Source organism: Tympanuchus pallidicinctus, unplaced genomic scaffold (assembly GCF_026119805.1).
Source record: "Tympanuchus pallidicinctus isolate F22 unplaced genomic scaffold, pur_lepc_1.0 scaffold3, whole genome shotgun sequence".
Taxonomy (NCBI): Eukaryota; Metazoa; Chordata; class Aves; order Galliformes; family Phasianidae; genus Tympanuchus; species Tympanuchus pallidicinctus.
The window spans coordinates 57,222,997-57,239,156 of record NW_026294747.1 but is presented as its reverse complement, the minus strand read 5'-3'; the positions used below and the strand labels follow the sequence as shown (position 1 = coordinate 57,239,156).

Below are 16,160 nucleotides of genomic sequence, written 5' to 3'. Positions count from 1 at the left end.
CCCACCCTACCCCACCCCATCAGTCTCTATGCTCCCCTGTTGCTCCCCTGACCACCACATGCCTCGGTGGGATGTGACCCCTCTATTCCCAATGAGGTTTTTCCATTCTTTGCATGCCAGGCAGCCTGGTTTAGGATTAGGCAACTTGTCCCAAAATTCCACTGTGAGCCACCGTGTCACCACCAAATAAAGCAGAAGAGCTCCTGGCTGTTCCCAACGTGTGCTTTGGCTCATTGTCAAGCGCTCTCTGCAACACGAATGGCCCAGAAACTGCTGTGCCACAGCTGCATGCGAAGGAGGGTGGGTGATGAGGAGCAGCCTTCTCCAGAACCCACCCCAGCCCTGCAGCCATCCCCGGGCTGCAGGATTGCCAGAAAGCCGTCGGCAGGGCTTGAGCAATCGCATCCCATGCTGACATCTGCCCACACGCGCTTCGGAGGCCAGTAAACTTCCTGTGGATGTTGGCTGGCTGACAGGAGTGACATAAATTCTGCCCTTTTTTTAGAGGTTGGATTTTTTTTTTCCCCCCCTATTTTTGTTGTTAAAACAGGTAGGTGCTCTGCCCCTGGTTTCAGGCACAGCGGTTTTGGGGTTTCCATTTCTGCACAGCCCAGAGGTGAGGATCTTTCTGCAGCTTGGAGGTGAGGATCTTTCTGCAGCTTGGGGATGAGCTGAGGCTCCCCACCCCTCTACAAGGCTTGGATTGCTCTCACCATCCGTGATGCACGGGATACTCTCACATCTGTGATGCTACGTGGGTTGCTCTTACGTTCTATGATGCTTCACAGGTTGCTCTCCTGATCTGCGATGCCAGGAGCAGATCGATTTCCTCGGCACAAAACCACACACAGCTCCTTCCAGTGACATTTATTACACGGGGGTTTTACACTGATGCCATACAGGAGAGCTCCACACCTCTGCCCCTTTGGGCTTTTTTGGGGCAGAGCTCTCCAACAGAAAGGCCACGCCATCGGCAATAGCACAAAGACGTCGCTTTGGTGGGGCTGCAGCATCCCAGTGGCAGTGGGGACACTGGGACGAGTGCCACCAGGCAAGTCCCCACGGGAAGGACTGTGGGGATGAGACCTTCTCCTCCACGCCAACCCCAAACCCAAAGCCCTGGGCACGGTAAAACAGGGACAAGAAAAGTTCTTTGCAAAAAGGGAATCTGGGAGAGGCCACGTGGCCACAGCGGCCATCAGTGCTGGGCTGGCACCATCCAGAGCCTGACATTGCCAGGAGGAGGACAAGCAGACACAGACACACAGAGCCACAGCTGATACACTGCATTCCCTTGGGCAGAGGACAGAGGGGAAAGGAAGAAGTGGGGCCAACCTTCTCCCTCTGCCACCTCCTCTCCTGCCCATCCCTGCTGAGCTGGGTGTTGGTGGTGGACCCGCACCCGTGCCCACACCTCTCCACCATCCTGAGATGGAGATCCTCAACAGCACCCCCACCACAGCCCTCCATGGGGCACGACTCGCCCCGCCCCACGGTGTCAGTGATGCTTGACGTTCCAGTCCCATCCCACCAGCATCACCTTCCACCCACGTTGGCGTGGCACCGGCTGCAGCCCCGTCCCACCTTACGGCAGTGACGTCCCTTTTGAAGCCATGAAACAGAGCCCACCCGAAGTGAGCCCAGTCTGTTGGCTGCCTCCTTCTGCACCTACTGCCCGCTGGGCTCCAGCTTTGTTTTTGCAGGGGTCGGGCACTGCGCATCCTGTCTGCCTGGGGACAGCTGGCAGCACAGCACGGAACGCAGCACCCGCAGCACCGGAGGCCGCAGGATGGCGAAGACCCAGGGGTCGATGATGGGGTTGATGGAGAGGAAGCGCAGTGCCAGCAGGTCCCAGTCGTGGTTCTCGCTCTGGCTGAACTGGTTGACGTAAGCACAGATCTGCAAAAGGCAACGGGGGAAAGTGACGGGGGTTTGGTGGGCCAGGAGGCTGGCGGGCAGGTGGTGGTGCTTCTCAAGCGGTGACGGGGAAATGAGTGCTGTCACAGCACACGGCCTGCTTCCACTGGCTTAAATGAATTTCCTGCTAATGAAAGCCAGGTCCATGCTCTCGTTTTCGCATGCTTCGTTCAGCCCTAACGCAATTAACCCAATGGCTGCTCAAGGAAGCGGTGAGCAGTGGACAAATCTCACTGAGTGGGCTGAAGGCACGGGACGGAGAGGTCCTGGAGCGTGTGTCCGCCCCGGCGCTGCACCCTGACATGTGCCGACTCATAGCAGCTTATGGGGCTTCCTGGAAGGGTGACTCAGCACGCCTTACTCACACGGGGCCGTTGCCTCCCCCTCACTCCAGAACACGAGGGATGCTTGGATGCTGAGGGCTGTGGGGTGCGAGCATCCCTCCTGTGGGTCAGATCCATGGGGTACCACATGGGGACGGTGCGGCCACGGTGCCGCCAGGGCTTGGGGCTTTTTAGGAGGAAGGTTTGGTGGCTCTGTAGTACAGTAACCTCAAGGTTCACATGTCAGGGCAGCCTATTAGAGGGGTGGCTGAAAAGAGAAAGTGTCACTTTGCTTGGTTTGAGAAGCTGCCAAAAGGCAGCCTCAATGAAACCCATGCGGGCCGGGCAGTGGGAAAGGAAAAGCCGACACATTTTTGGGCACGGCTGACATCTGCCATGGGATCCTCTTTGGCCACGCTTTCCCACCCGCCGACCCTAAGCAGACCCCGGGGTCCCACTCCCTGAAGACTGCAATGGAGCGCGTGGGCCCATTGATGGGAGATCTCAGGACGTTGAGGATCCTGGGATGCTCGCGAGCTGCCGGCCGTCACTGTTGTGTCTTTTCTCTCTCTTAAAATCCAGACAGCCTGGCTGGGCTGCAGGCTGCGGTTACATTATCTTCCCTCGGGACTCTTCCTTCTGTGAGTGCAAAAGGAAGGTAGCGTCCGCCTGAGCCCACGAGCACAAAATTAGTGCTGGCAGCACGCCTAACCCTAGCGGGGCTTGCTTCTAATGGGAAAAAAAACAACGGCAAAATCTCCTCCTGCAGCCGTGGGCTCACAGGTGGGTGCTGGAGGTGACGAGGAGAATGAGGTGCTATTGGGGAAACATAGCATGGGGGAGCTGAAAGCAGCCCCAAGATTGGGGAGAGTGGTGCAGGGTCTGCTTATGCAGCACTGATACGTGACATCCTCATCCAGACCAGCACAGAGATCTTTTCCTCATCTGCATCCTTAACCCCCAACCCTATTCTCATCCCCATCCCCAACCTCATCTCCAACCCCAACCCCATCCCCATCCCCAACCCCAATCCCAACCCAATCCCTACGCCATCTTCCCACGTCCAGCTCCTTGATCTGCCACAATGAGCGCCCAGCCCTTGGGCTTGGGAACCATTTGGTCCAAGAGACACCGGTGTGCCTCTGCAGGGTGGGAGGGCACTGCTGCCATCCGCTCATCCCGCTGCTGCTGCTGGGAATCCCTCGCTTCGATTGCCAAAAGTTTGGGGTCTCCCAAGTTTTGGGAGAAAAATCACGTTGATCTCAGCCCTTAAATTTTGGGCAGCAGCATGGAGTGCTGTGGGTGCCCCATCCTTGGAGATGCCCGAGGCCGTGGATGGGCAGCCTGAGCTGGGGGGCACCCAGCCCACGGCAGGGCTTGGAAATGGATGATCTTTAAAGTCCCTTCCAACCCAACCGTTCTACGATTCCACAATTCTACAAGTCTATGAGTCTGCGATTCTGGGAAACGGGGAGAGGGGGCGGCACTCACCGTGAAGGGCAAGGAGCAGATGACGAAGGTGATGGTCATGATGGCGAGGAGCAGGAGGTGGTCGATCTCCTCGGCCATGGAGAAGATGCGGCGGCTGCAGCCCCCCACCGCCCGCGGCTGCTCGAGCGCAGCCAGCCGGCGCGTCCTCTGCCCGCGGCGATGCATGCGGGCCAGGTTGGCGATGACACTGAGGTTACACAGCAGCACCGACAGGATGAGGAAGAGGAGTAAAGTGGCGTAAAGCAACGAGAAGGTGAGGTGCAAACCGGCTGCCTTGTGCCGGCCGTCGTCCACGCGCATCTGGATGAAGCACCAGGTGCCGGGGCAGTACTGCACGTAGCGCCCGAAGCCCAGCAGAGGCAAGGAGCAGAAGGCTGCTGAGAAGGTGTAGATGGCCGGGAGGGCCACCAGGCCGGCGCGGGGGCTGAGGAAGCGCTCGTAGAAGTAGGGCCGCCCCAGGGCCAGGCAGCGCTCCAGCGCCATGGCGAAGAGGACGAGCATGGTGGCGAGGCCGAAGAAACTCATGGCGAAGCCGAAGTAGAGGCAGATGTGCCCTCCCCGCCCCAGGGCGTTCAGCGTCAGGTTGCGGTGGTAGGAGGCCAGCACCAGGGGGCTGACGGAGCAGGTGCCCAGCAGGTCGGTGACCACCAGGGCCAGCACCAGGACGTGGAACAGGGAAGGCGCGCGGGCGCGGGGCGGGCGGCGGCAGCGCAGCAGCAGCCCCAGGGCCAGCAGGTTGCCCAGCAGCCCCGCGGAGAACATCAGCGCGCTGACCAGCGGCCGAGCGCCGGCCGCCAGCGCCTCTCCGTGCCCGCACGGCTCCCGGCCCGTCCCGTTCATCCCTCTGCCGCCGCCCGAATGCCGTCGCCGCCCGCCCGCCGCCCGCGACGCCCCGCCCCGCTCCGCCCCGGGGCCGGGCTGCGGTTCCAGGGGGTCCGCGCAACCGGGGGTGGCGGGGAAGGGGCGGGAGGGGCGGGAGGGGCGGCCAGGGGCTCCGGTGATGGGAGCGTGGGGGCGCGGAGACCCCCGGCGCCGGTCGGGGAGCCACGACGCACGGCGCATCCCGCTGCCGGGCTGGGAGCCCCGACGAGCCGAGCGTCCCGGTGCTGAGCGTGGGTCCTCCTGCTGCCGGAGAGTCCCGGTGATATCAGGGGGTATCGGGGCACGGCGAGCCCTAATGCGGATCTGGGAATCTTGGGCTCAAAGGGAGCCCCTGTGCTCATTTAGGAGCCCAGGCTCGCTGCCATTCCCAGTGCTGGTGCCGGTGTGGGAGCCCCAGTGCTGATTTGGGAGCCATGACGTGATGCTGATTTGGGAGCCATGACACCACTCAGCGTGGATTTTGGAGCCTCGAGGCACAGCTTGCACTGATGCAGATGTTGGGAGCCCTGGTGCACGCTACATCCTGGTGCCAATTTGGGAGCCTCAGGCTCATGGTAAGCCCCACTTGTGGTGTCACTGAAGGATCCCCAAGGCACTGTGAGATCCAGTGCTGATCTGGGAGCCCTGGGCTCATGGTGAGCCCCAGTGGAGATTCGGGAGCCCTGATGTACCCAGATGTTGATTTGGGAGCCACAAAGCACAGCGCATCCCAGCGCTGAGGTGGGAGCCTCGGAACATGGTGAGCCATAATGCTGAGCTGGGAATCCCAACACACAGAGCACCCCAGGGCTGATTTGGGAACCCTGGGCTCATAATGAGTCCCAGTGCTTACATAGGAGCCCCAGGCTGATGGCAAGCTTCACTTCTAGTGTCTCTGCAGGAGCCCACATGCACAGTGAGATGCACTGCCGGAGGGATCCTGTGGGGAACAGCCCAACCTCTCCCCACCTCAGGATGGAAACAGACAACCTTTAAGGTCCCTTCCAACTCGATCCATTCTACGATGGCTTGGGCTGGATGGAGTCCTGGGCAGCCTGATCTGGTGGTGAGCACCCAGCCCACGGCAGAGGAGGGGCTGGGGGGGCTGTGAGGTCCCTTCCAACCCAACCATGCTCTGATCCAACCATGGATCCAGCCCAAGCAGGGCTCAGGCACGCCTCTTATCCATACCCCAGTGGTCACCTCGGTGTCCTTTGGTCCCCGAAACCCAGCAATGCTCAGTGGTGCCAACCAGCTTCCCGTGGGCACGCCGCTTTCTGCCACGCGCATCTTCATTGCTGCGCTTTTCGAGTTCCCTTTGGTAACAGGAACCTCGTCAAGGAAATATGCTGAAGGCAAACTCCAGGGCTGGGGGAGCTGCGGTTTGTGACAGCACCTTCACTTCCGATGTGCCGCTTTGGTTCAGTTCCCAGGCAGAACCCAACGGATCATTGAGTCCAACTCAGCTCTGCACAGCACCTCAAAAGCCAGATGGTAAATGCTGGGCGAGCGGCGCCAACCCACGGGGCAAAGCATTACGAGCAGCAGCATTCCCACAGGGGCTGCTCCCAGCCTCCCACTGCTGCTCCTCATCACAGCCTGGGCACTCCTGGAGCCCGTTTTCCTTGCGCTAATGGAGCCTTAAATACCCATGTGGGCTTTGGGCTTCTCGACCAGCGGTTGCCTCTGATGGGATATTTTTGCAATCACAGGAAAATCGCTGGGTTTGTTGGTTTGTTTGTCCTGAGCTCCACAGCAGGAACGCAGCGCTTGGTGCTACAGCCCGTCCATTTCTTGGGAAGCGTTTGTTTTCCTCCTCCTGCTTCCATGTTTATCTCGGGGATAACAAGGAGCACATGTCTTCCCCGGGGCTGCTGGCATGGCTTTCCCTGGGAGCAGCCTCGCAGGGCTGTCCCACTTGGAGCAAAGCCCCAGGCTTGTCGGAGCACTGCAGGAATCCCACAGAAACTGTGGGGCCGCGCATTGCGCGCTGCAGCCCGCCCAGACACGTGGGGAGCGGCTGCAAAATGCGCCCAGGCAGTGGAACGGGACAAGGACAGAGAGCAGTGCTGGGAAATGAGCTTTGGCAGAGCCGTGCCTGGATGGCGTGAGCTGGGAGAGACGGAACGGGCTCAGCCGTGGGGCAGAGGGGTGGGTGGGGATGCAGGGGGACAGCGGGGACACGGTTCATGTGACACTGCCCCAGGTCACCTCCAGCAGCGCCGCGTTCACACGGGTTTCTTCTTCCAAACGCAATATCGGTTTGACAACCAAAGTAAACACTGTGCAGAGCTGGCGGGGCACGGCTGCACCTTACAGGGCTGCATAAACACAGGAAGAAGTGCGGCTCCGTCTGCTCCAAGGACGCCGTGTGGATGGGGATGGTGGCTGCCGCCATCTTTTGTCCTCAGCTTGTCACTGGAGGCAGCACCCAGAGGGGAAAAGGGGCTCTCACTGCCATGATGGTTTGCTTGCACGCTGCAGCGCCGGGTGATCCATCCAAGGCTCTGCTTTTTCTCTCCGTAGCTGCTCTTATTAACGGGCTGATCATAAATAGTGGATTCAAATCATTGCTGTTGGCACCATCTGAGCGGCACAAACACAGCGTCAGTGCTGGGGGGACCTTGAGCCCTGAGCTCAGGTGGGGCAGGGATGGTGCACCCATCCTGAGCCCTGCGGCACCGTGGGGACAGCCTGGGGACAGTTTGGGAACAGCTCAGGGGCAGCCCGGGGATATTTTGGGGACACCCTGGGGATAACCTGGGTACAGCTTGGGGACATCCTGGGGACAACTTGTGTATGACTCAGGGACAGCTATGAGACATCTCAGGGGCATCGTGGGGACACCATGGGTCCCCCTTAGGAACATTCTGGGTACAGCCCTGGAACAACTGCTGGACACCCCGGGTACAGCTTGGGGACACCCTAGGGCAGCCCCCAGGGATAACCCACAGGCACGAGGTGATGGCACCGGGCTCCAAACCACTTTATTCCGCACGGGGTGGCACACATCCCTCCTCCCAGCACGTCCCCACGGCACTGCCCCTCGGCACAGCACCGCCCCAAAGCCACACGCCAACGACCCCTACGCTTCCCCAGCGCCGGGTGCTGCCCACACCTCGCAAAGCGCCGCTGCACGGCAGCATTCACAGTTCTCCAGGCACCCCCCAGGGTTCCTATCCCGGGGATGCGGCACAGCGCCGCCCGCTCTCCGTCGCCATCCGGGCGCCGTCACCCCTGAGTCCCCGAGGCCGACGGCTCGCTCCTGGCTCCCCCAGCTCCTCCAGCACTGCGCTCAGGGGAAGACGAGCTGCGGGGTGCCTGGCCCACGCCATCCCTGGGGACAGAACTGCCCGTCCCCCCCCGGCCCCGTGCTCTTCAGCGTGGCCCGGCGGGAGCCCAGGCGGCGGCACAGGCGGCGCACGAAGAGGCGGAAGACGGAGGTGCGGAAGATGATGAAGACCCACGGGTCCACGATGGAGTTGACGGAGAGGAAGCGCAGAGCGCTGAGGTCGGCGTCCTCGTTGAAGTCGGCGGCGAACGCCCCCATGTAGGCACGGACCTGGGAAAAATAAAGCAGCTATGAGAGGTGCGGCGCTGTGGGAACCGTCCTGGGATTTGGGGACAGCCTGGGGACAACTTGGGGACAGTTTGAGGACAGTTCAGGGACAGCTTGAGAACGCTCCGGGGACAGTTTGAGGGCACCCCCAGAAGAGTTTGGTGACAACTTGGGGGCACTCTGGGGATGGCTTGGGGACGCTCTGGAGACACCCTGTGGACGATCTGAGGACAGCTTTGGGATATCCAGAGGACAGCTTGGGGACAACTGGGACACAACTCAGGGACACCCAGTGGACGCCTTGGGGGCAGCTCAGGAATAACTTGGGGACATCCCAAGGACTCCCTGGGGACATCTTGGGGACACGCTGGGCCACCCCACCTGTGGGACACCCGTAACCCCGTGAAAGAACAAAGGGAAATATTCGGGGACTGGTTTCCCCAGGTGTGGTTGGAAGGGACCCAATGCCTCCGGGATGGGGGGGAATAGGGGGCAGCAGGGGGGAGGGTGCATCGATGGGAGTGACACAGTGACCCCCCGGGATGCACAAAGCAGGGGGAGGTATCTCAAGGGGTGAAAGCAATGAGGTCGCCTCCCCAGCACGTCTGGGACAGGATGAGGATGATGGGGGGGTTGTTAAAAAGGGGCTAAAGCAGTGACTGGACTGCCCAGGGACGGTCTGGTAGCCACGGGATAACCTGACCTCCTCCTCCAAAGCGAGGTGGTGGTGATGGGGGGGGGGGGGGGGGCGTTATTCCAAAGTGGTGAAAGTTATGACTTGATCCCAACTTGGCACCTCTGGGATGGGGTGTGGGGGGGTGAGGTAATGGGGTTTTATTCCATAGAAGTGAAAGCACTGAAGGAGTGCATCGGACACGAAGTGATGCTGGGGGTTTTCAGAGGGGGGGGGGCTACACAGTAACCTGACCCTCTAGGATGGGATGGTGGAACGGGGAGGGGGGGTTGTTCCAAGGAGGTTAAAGCAAGGACCTCACTCCTTCTGACAACGCTGGGCTGGGGACGATGGGGGGGGGTCATTAAAAGGGATTAAAGCAACGAGCTGAGCCCCCCCCCTTCCTTGGCACCAACGAGACAGAGAGATGGTATGGGGGGGGTTTATTCCAAGGGGATAAAGCAACAACCCAACCCTCTGGGACAGGGTAACAGTGGAGGCAGTATAGCAAGGAACCCCCCGATACCTTGAGGTGTGCATTGCGGTGCTGGGGGGCAAAGCAGCGGCACGACCCCCCCCCCCCCCCACTCCAGGCACCGAGCTGCGCCAAAGGGCGAGGACGCAACGTGACCCTGCAGCAAGTGGGGACGGGGCTGCGCCAAGGGGACACCCTGGGGGTTGAGGGAGGCGGCTGAACCCAAACTGGACGAAAGGGGTTTCACGTCGGGGGGGCACAGCAGCGCCGGGGCAACGGAAGCGATGAAGCGGGGGGGTCCGGGGAGGTGAGGGGGGGAGGGACGCGCAGCGTACTCACGATGAGCGGCAGCGAGCAGACGGTGAAGAGAGCCGTCATGAGCCCCAGCAGCACCAGGTGGTCGAGCTCCTCCATGCGCGGCGCTGCCGGGCCGGGGGGCTGCGCTCCGCGCCGGGGCTGCCTGCGGGCCATGCCGTACAGCTGCCGCATGCTGCACACGTTGCAAGCCGCGATGGCCAACACCAGCACGCCCAGCACGCTGGCGTACAGCACGGGGAAGCCGAGCTGGCTCGGCCCGCCGCCCGCCATGCGGATGAAGCACCACGTCCCGGGGCAGTACTGCATGGGAGCGCCGAAGCCCAGCAGCGGCAGCGCGCAGAACAGGGCGCACAGAGTCGCGCCCAGCGCGCACAGCATCGCTCCCCGGCGCCGGGTGACGTGCCGCCGGTAGAAGTACGGGTGGCCCAGAGACAGCCAGCACTCGGTGGCCATGGCCAGCAGCAGCAGGGTGGGGGCCAGCCCGAAGAACGCCATCAGGAAGGCGAAGAGTTGGCACAGCGCTCCCGGCTCGCTTTCCCCGCGGCCGCCCGCTCCCAGCTCGCTCAGGCTGCGGTTGTAGGCGTAGGCGGCCAGCACGATGGGGCTGATCAGGCACTTGCCCAGCAGGTCGGTCACCGCCAGCCCGCTCACCAGCACGTAGAAGGCGGAGACCCGCGGAGCGCGGCCGGCGGCGGAGCGGGAGCGCCGTCGGTGCTGCCCCAAGAGGAGCAAAGCCAGCACGTTGCCCAGCAGGCCGGCGGCGAACAGAGCCGAGCTGGGCACCACCGACTGCCCGCTGGCGATGAAGCGGCTCTCCCGGCAGCGGTACCCATCGGCCGCCATCCGCCCGCTGTGCGGCACCGCCGCGCGGAACGCCCCGGGAGGAGCGGCGGGAGGGGACGGGGAGCGGGGCGGGCGCTGCCTGCACCCGGCCGGGGGAGGCGGGGTGGGACCGGGGTTGCGGTGTAGGATCCCGAGCTGGGGGAGCGGCGTGAGGATCGCCGAGCCCTGCGGCTGGGGAGGACGGAGGGCTGAGCTCTTCTGGGGACGGGGTGGAGGGCAAGGGGTGAGTCCTAGGGGGGTTGTAGGTAGGGGGGGGGGGGGGGGGGGCAGAGACGAGTCGCAGGGGTTGTAGGGTGAAGGGGGTCAGGGCAGAGATCCTGGGGGGGCTGTGGGGTAAAGGACCGTGGGCTGCATCCTGGGCGGGTTGTCGGTAAGGGGGCAGAGATGAATCCCGGGGGTGTTGCGGCAGAGCCGAGTCCCGCTGGAGTTATGGGTAGAGAATTGGGGCTGAGCTGCTGGGAGGTTTATGGGGTAGAGGACAGGGGTTGTGCTCCTGGGGGATTGCAGGTGAGGACGACATAGTCCTGGGATGATTGATGGGGTGGAGGACAGGAGGGGAGTCCTAGGAAGGGGTTTGTAGGTAACCGTGTCAGAGCTGAGTCCTGAGGGGTTACAGAGCAGAGGAAAGCGGAGTTCCTGGGAGGTCACAGGTAAGGGATGTGGGGCTGAGCTCCTGGGGTAGCAATGGGGTGGAGGACGTGAGCTGAGTCCCTTGGGCGTGATGGGTAGTGGGTTATGGCTGAGCCCTAGGGTAATATGGGAAATTATGGGTGTAGGGCTGAGCGCAGTCACTCCACTGGGGTAAGCACAGCTCCTGCCCTCACCCCTTCTCCCCTACCCCCACCTTTCCCACCCCACCTGCTGCCATGGGGTGCTACTGCTGCTCAGACCCCACGGTGGCATCCAGCCCCTCCAGCAGCACGCAGCCACCCCCATAGGGCAGAAACCCCACAGCACCTCTTCCGAGCAGAGCAGCGCTTCCTGGCCACAGCAACACACATCTTCCAGTGTGCACGTGATGGTGAATGAGCACCAGTGTGCATCGTTTGCTCTCAGCCCCCGCTGTGGTGCAGCACAGGAAAGCATCGCTCTGACAGCAGGGCTGGGAGAGGCGGTGAGCTGGAGTGAGCACTGCGTGCTGACAGTGAGTGCATTCCTCATGGGACTGGGACCTGCCTTCAGCCATCAGCCCCTCTGGGATGAAGAGCAGAGGATCCAGAGAGCAGAGGATCCAGTGCAGAGCATGGCTTGTGAAGGAACACAGCGTGGAACACTGATTTATGGTGGCAGCCCTTCCTCCTGGTCCCCCAGCCTTGGAATGCTCAGCTCTTGTAGATGGACACGCGTCAGTGTTTGGCTTGGCTGCGGGATGGTGGCATCAGCCCAGCACTGCTGTCCCTTCTGATGACAGGCACGTCACCAGGAGCAGCACAGCCCTCGGGTGGCCCAAGTGTCACCCTGTCACTGCTGAGAAGTTCCCCACCGGATGGACAGAGCCAAACTCAGCACAAATTTCTCACTTGGGAAGAAAGGAGGAAGAGAAACCTCGATGTAACACAGCGCTTTCCAGAGTAGGCACCACCCTAAAGGACATGGGGACACAGCACCAGAAGTGGGACAGCGATGGGGACTGCCTCTATCTGGGTTGGAGAGGTGATTTTTTGGGATCGTGTTGCCTCCCATGCCATGCCATGCCATGCCATCCCATCCCATGCCATGCCATGCCATCCCATCCCATCCCATCCCACCCCATCCCATCCCATCCCATCCCATCCCATCCCATCCCATCCCATCCCATCCCATCCCATCCCATCCCATCCCATCCCATTATCACAACCTCAGACTCATCCCATCTCCCTCCCCAAGGGCAGCACGCAGCCAGATGCTCTATTTTAGCTGTTTGGGTGCAATCATTGTGACAGCAGCTGTTTGGGGAGGGAACGGTTTTGAGAAAGCCCCATCACCACCGATGACGAAGCTCTGCTCTTTGTCACGCTTCCGATGTGGCCCTGCATTCCTGGTGGAGAAATAGGGGGAAAAAAAAAAAAGAAGGATGAAAACAACCCAAAGCGGAAGAAAATCGCGGCACGCCACAAAAACCCAAAGCCAAATGAACTGGAAAAACTCAGAGCATCCGGGAGGAATGTCGGGGTTGGTTCCAAGACTCACATCGACCCTTCTGCCCGTCCCAAAGGGAGCTCGGGGGATCCGCCTCCCTTTTCTCCCCATCGGCGATTTCTCGTCCTCCCACTTTGGGATTGTTTTCTCGGTCTCCAAATATCCCGCATCAGAGCCCATCTGCCGGGAGGCTTCTGGCAGCGGTTGGACGCTGAGCAGCCGTGTTGGCAGCACGTTGGATGCTCGCATTGAGCAAACATTGCCGGGACGGGGCGAGCACGAAGCATCCCCACTGCTGCTCCGCAGCCGAGAGCGTCACGCAGCCCTCTGCTCCCCGCACGCTCTTTGCTTGGGGCAGGAATGCTGCTCGTGCTCAGCTCACCTCGCTGCGGTGACGCTCCGAGCATCGTCCCAGAGCCCACAGCGCAAACTGGGAGCGGCTCCGGGGGTCCCTGTGCCCCCCATCCCAATTCCCAGCCATGCGGGCGTCCCCGTGCGCCTCCGGTCCTCGCGTCCCCGTGGCTTCGGTGACCGCACCGCTGCTCCCTGAGCCACGGGTGAGCCAGGCGGGGGGAGCTCCGAAGGGCTGTTTGGGGTCGGGGACGCCGAGTGTGCGGATGTGGCCGTGTGTCCCCGTGGCCGTGTGTCCGTGCGCGGGCAGCAGGGGGCAGCAGCGCCGCGAGGGCGCAGGCACAGCGCCGGCACCGCCCCGCGCGGCTCTTCTTCCTCTGCCTTTTTTTTTTTCTCTCCTTTTTTTCCGTTTTTCTTCTTTTTATTTTCTCTCCCCCCCCCCCTTTCCCCCCCTCCCCTTTCCTCTTATTTTCTTTTTTCCTTTCCCCCCCTTTTTGCTTTTGGTTTTCTTTTCTCTCCTCTCCTCTCCTCTCCTCTCCTCTCCTCTCCTCTCCTCTCCTCTCCTCTCCTCTCCTCTCCTCTCCTCTCCTCTCCTCTCCTCTCCTCTCCTCTCCTCTCCTCTCCTCTCCTCTCCTCTCCTCTCCTCTCCTCTCCTCTCCTCTCCTCTCCTCTCCTCTCCTCTCCTCTCCTCTCCTCTCCTCTCCTCTCCTCTCCTCTCCTCTCCTCTCCTCTCCTCTCCTCTCCTCTCCTCTCCTCTCTTCCTTTTCCCTGCATTCCCACGCAGGGCTGTACTGAGCCCTGCCAGCACTCAGGGACAGCAGCTCGGGGACAATGCGGTGGCACCGCAGCCAGGAAAATGTGGCTAAAGGCAGATTTGCTCGGTGAGAGGGGAGACAAAGGCAGGAAGCCGCTCATTGCACGGAGGGAGGCGGGTTGCGAGGCTGGAGACGGGCTCGGAGTCCCAAGGAGGTGCTGGGATGGACTGGGGGTTTGGGGACATCCTGAGGGCTGCCAGCTGTGGTTTGGGGCTGTTTGGGCACGGGGTGCCATACCCAAAGGGTGCATCCCAGGGTGCAGCCCCATTCTGCACGGTTTGGGATGTGAATGCCTTGGAATAGGATCCCAAAGCTGCAGGAGAGGGTCCAGGGGGGTAAAAACAGCCAGCATTTCTCACTGCAGTGCAATGCACACCCGCTGGGATGGCAGGGCACGGCCACACCAACGTGCTGATTTTCTCCTGCTCCGTTCCCAAAAGCTGCACGCACAAATCTTGAGTGCAAAGCCATCCAGGCTGCTCTGCTCAGCACCTGGAACCCCTCTGGTGGGGTGTTTGCAGGACCAAATAAGGGCTAGGGATAACCTTGTGGTGCTCATCCGGCAGCTGCAGCCTCGGTGTTCAGAGAGAGGAAGGAAGGAAGGAAGGAAGGAAGGAGAAAGAAGGAGAGCCCAAAAGGTGGAAGTAATAAAAAATAAAAAGCTTTTATCTATTTTTATGCCTTAAAATACATTTTAAAACCCGTTGTGGTCACTGTGTGTTCCCAGTTAACCTGTCCCTCAGTGCCCAGGGATGAGGTGGAGCACGTGGGTTTCATCCTGCATAGAGGAACAGCTGGAGGTGTGGGTGGAAACCTCCAGCATGCAGACAGCCAGGAGGGGCTGTAAGTGGGGCAGGGCTGTCCTGGTACTGCTGGGGGTCCCAGTGATGCTGGGGATTATAGAATCACAGCATCACAGCATGGCCTGGGTTGCACAGGAGCACAGTGCTCATCCAGCTCCAACCCCTGCTGTGTGCAGGTCGCCAACCAGCAGCCCAGGCTGCCCAGAGCCACATCCAGCCTGGCCTTGAATGCCTGCAGGGATGGGGCATCCACAGCCTCCTTGGGCAGCCTGTGCCAGTGCTGGTAGGGGTGCTTGCTGCTGGTGGGGGCCCTGGTGATGCTGGGGTCCTTGTTGGTGTTGGTAGGAATCTTTGGTGGTGCTGAGGGTCCTGGCAGCACAGGAGCAACGAAGCTGAGTTATGAGATGAGTGCAGTTCTAAGCAGCAAGACCCGAATCAGCGAGAGATGCTGGGCATCTCGATGGGTGGAGGCACAGCTGGGGCAAAGCAGAACTCACAGCTCATGGCGTGGCCTGGAGGAAAGATGCTCTGAGAGCTCTTCCACCCGGATCCTGTGCTATCATCCCAATTCATCCCATACGAGTGGCATCGCTGTGGCTGCAGGGACAGAGCTGTGATTCCCAGCAGAGCTGCGCGTTTCCTGCCGCTCCCTCCTCTCCGCACACCCCATGGCCTCAACTTACTGGGATTACTGGGATTTCCTGCCCCACAGCCCCCAGCCTGGCCTTCCCCAGCCCTTCCCCTTCCCCTTCCTCAGTCCCCAGGCAGTGCTGGTAGGGCAGAGGGAGGTTGGGTGGATGTGATGGGACCCAGCCCCTTCCTGCAGAGCCTCCTCCAGCCTCAGCACATCTGGTTCTGCACAAGGCAGTGGCTGCTTGGTTCTTTTTCATGCCCAGGCTATGGGAAGTGCTAACCCCCCACCGAGGGATCAGTCACCACGAGTATCTGCTTCCCCACAATGTGACATGGGTGTGAGCAGATCATCTCCATCCCTGTCCACAGCTTATCTCCATCCTCATTCACAATCCTGTTCCCATCCCTTGTTTCCCATCCCCAACTCCATCTCTTCCTCATCTTCATCCCCATCCCTCTCTCTGTCTCTATTTTTTATCCTGTTCCCAACTCTATCCCATTCCCATCCCATCCTCATCCCCACCTCATCCCTATCCCCATCCCCGCCTCCATCCCCATCCCTCTTATCCCATCCCCAACTCCAGCCCACCCTCATCCTCATCCTATCCCCATCCCCACTGAGGCAGGGAAGGACACCCCAGCTGGGGCTCCCCTCCCAGGATGAAGGCACAGCTCCAGCTGTTTCCAGCTGCCTCTTTTTTATCCATAGGAGTTCCCAAACAAGCGGTGCTGGTTTTACCAAGGGGGCAGAAGAAAAGCCCTTTTTAGCATCCTAAGGACTATGGGGGAAGGCCTCTGCCCCAACAGAGAGGCCCTGAGGGCCACGGGCCCCTAAACACAGGACATCCCTAGCCATGGGACAGAGGCACAGGTGGGGACATCCTGGTGCCAGCTGCAGCCATTTTCCCCTGTGAAAAGTTCATCATACAAACAAAAGTGGACTTTCAGAGAGCAGAACTGCCAGCTGCGCCCAAATGTTC

General features: G+C 61.0%; 2 protein-coding genes and 1 long non-coding RNA gene across 3 annotated transcripts; 1 reads left to right on the top strand and 2 right to left on the bottom strand.

Annotated features, from left to right (window-relative positions):
- Positions 1–852: 852 nt before the first annotated feature.
- Positions 853–4,579, bottom strand: PTGER2 (prostaglandin E receptor 2). Its single transcript, XM_052696652.1, has 2 exons — positions 3,732–4,579; positions 853–1,899 (listed from the first exon to the last, which is right to left on the bottom strand). The coding sequence occupies exons 1-2, from the start codon at positions 4,569–4,571 to the stop codon at positions 1,669–1,671; spliced, it is 1,071 nt and encodes a 356-aa protein (XP_052552612.1). The 5' UTR covers positions 4,572–4,579; the 3' UTR covers positions 853–1,668.
- A 2,987-nt stretch (positions 4,580–7,566) lies between these two features.
- On the bottom strand, positions 7,567–10,498 carry LOC128087225 (prostaglandin D2 receptor-like). Its single transcript, XM_052696651.1, has 2 exons — positions 9,639–10,498; positions 7,567–8,154 (listed from the first exon to the last, which is right to left on the bottom strand). The coding sequence occupies exons 1-2, from the start codon at positions 10,458–10,460 to the stop codon at positions 7,888–7,890; spliced, it is 1,089 nt and encodes a 362-aa protein (XP_052552611.1). The 5' UTR covers positions 10,461–10,498; the 3' UTR covers positions 7,567–7,887.
- Positions 8,076–12,220, top strand: LOC128087303 (uncharacterized). The gene is made up of 2 exons (XR_008209780.1): positions 8,076–8,181; positions 11,517–12,220. It is a non-coding gene; the product is annotated as an uncharacterized LOC128087303 (long non-coding RNA).
- The last annotated feature ends 3,940 nt before the right edge of the window (positions 12,221–16,160 follow it).

Bases quoted from the DNA above. Each gene is read 5' to 3' on its own strand.
- PTGER2 (XM_052696652.1), bottom strand. From the start codon at position 4,571: ATGAACGGGACGGGCCGGGAGCCGTGCGGGCACGGAGAGGCGCTGGCG. The intron at 1,900-3,731 runs GTGAGTGCCGCC...TGCCTTTTGCAG, and splicing joins TCTGCTCCTTGCCCTTCACG to ATCTGTGCTTACGTCAACCA.
- LOC128087225 (XM_052696651.1), bottom strand. From the start codon at position 10,460: ATGGCGGCCGATGGGTACCGCTGCCGGGAGAGCCGCTTCATCGCCAGC. The intron at 8,155-9,638 runs GTGAGTACGCTG...TATTTTTCCCAG, and splicing joins TCTGCTCGCTGCCGCTCATC to GTCCGTGCCTACATGGGGGC.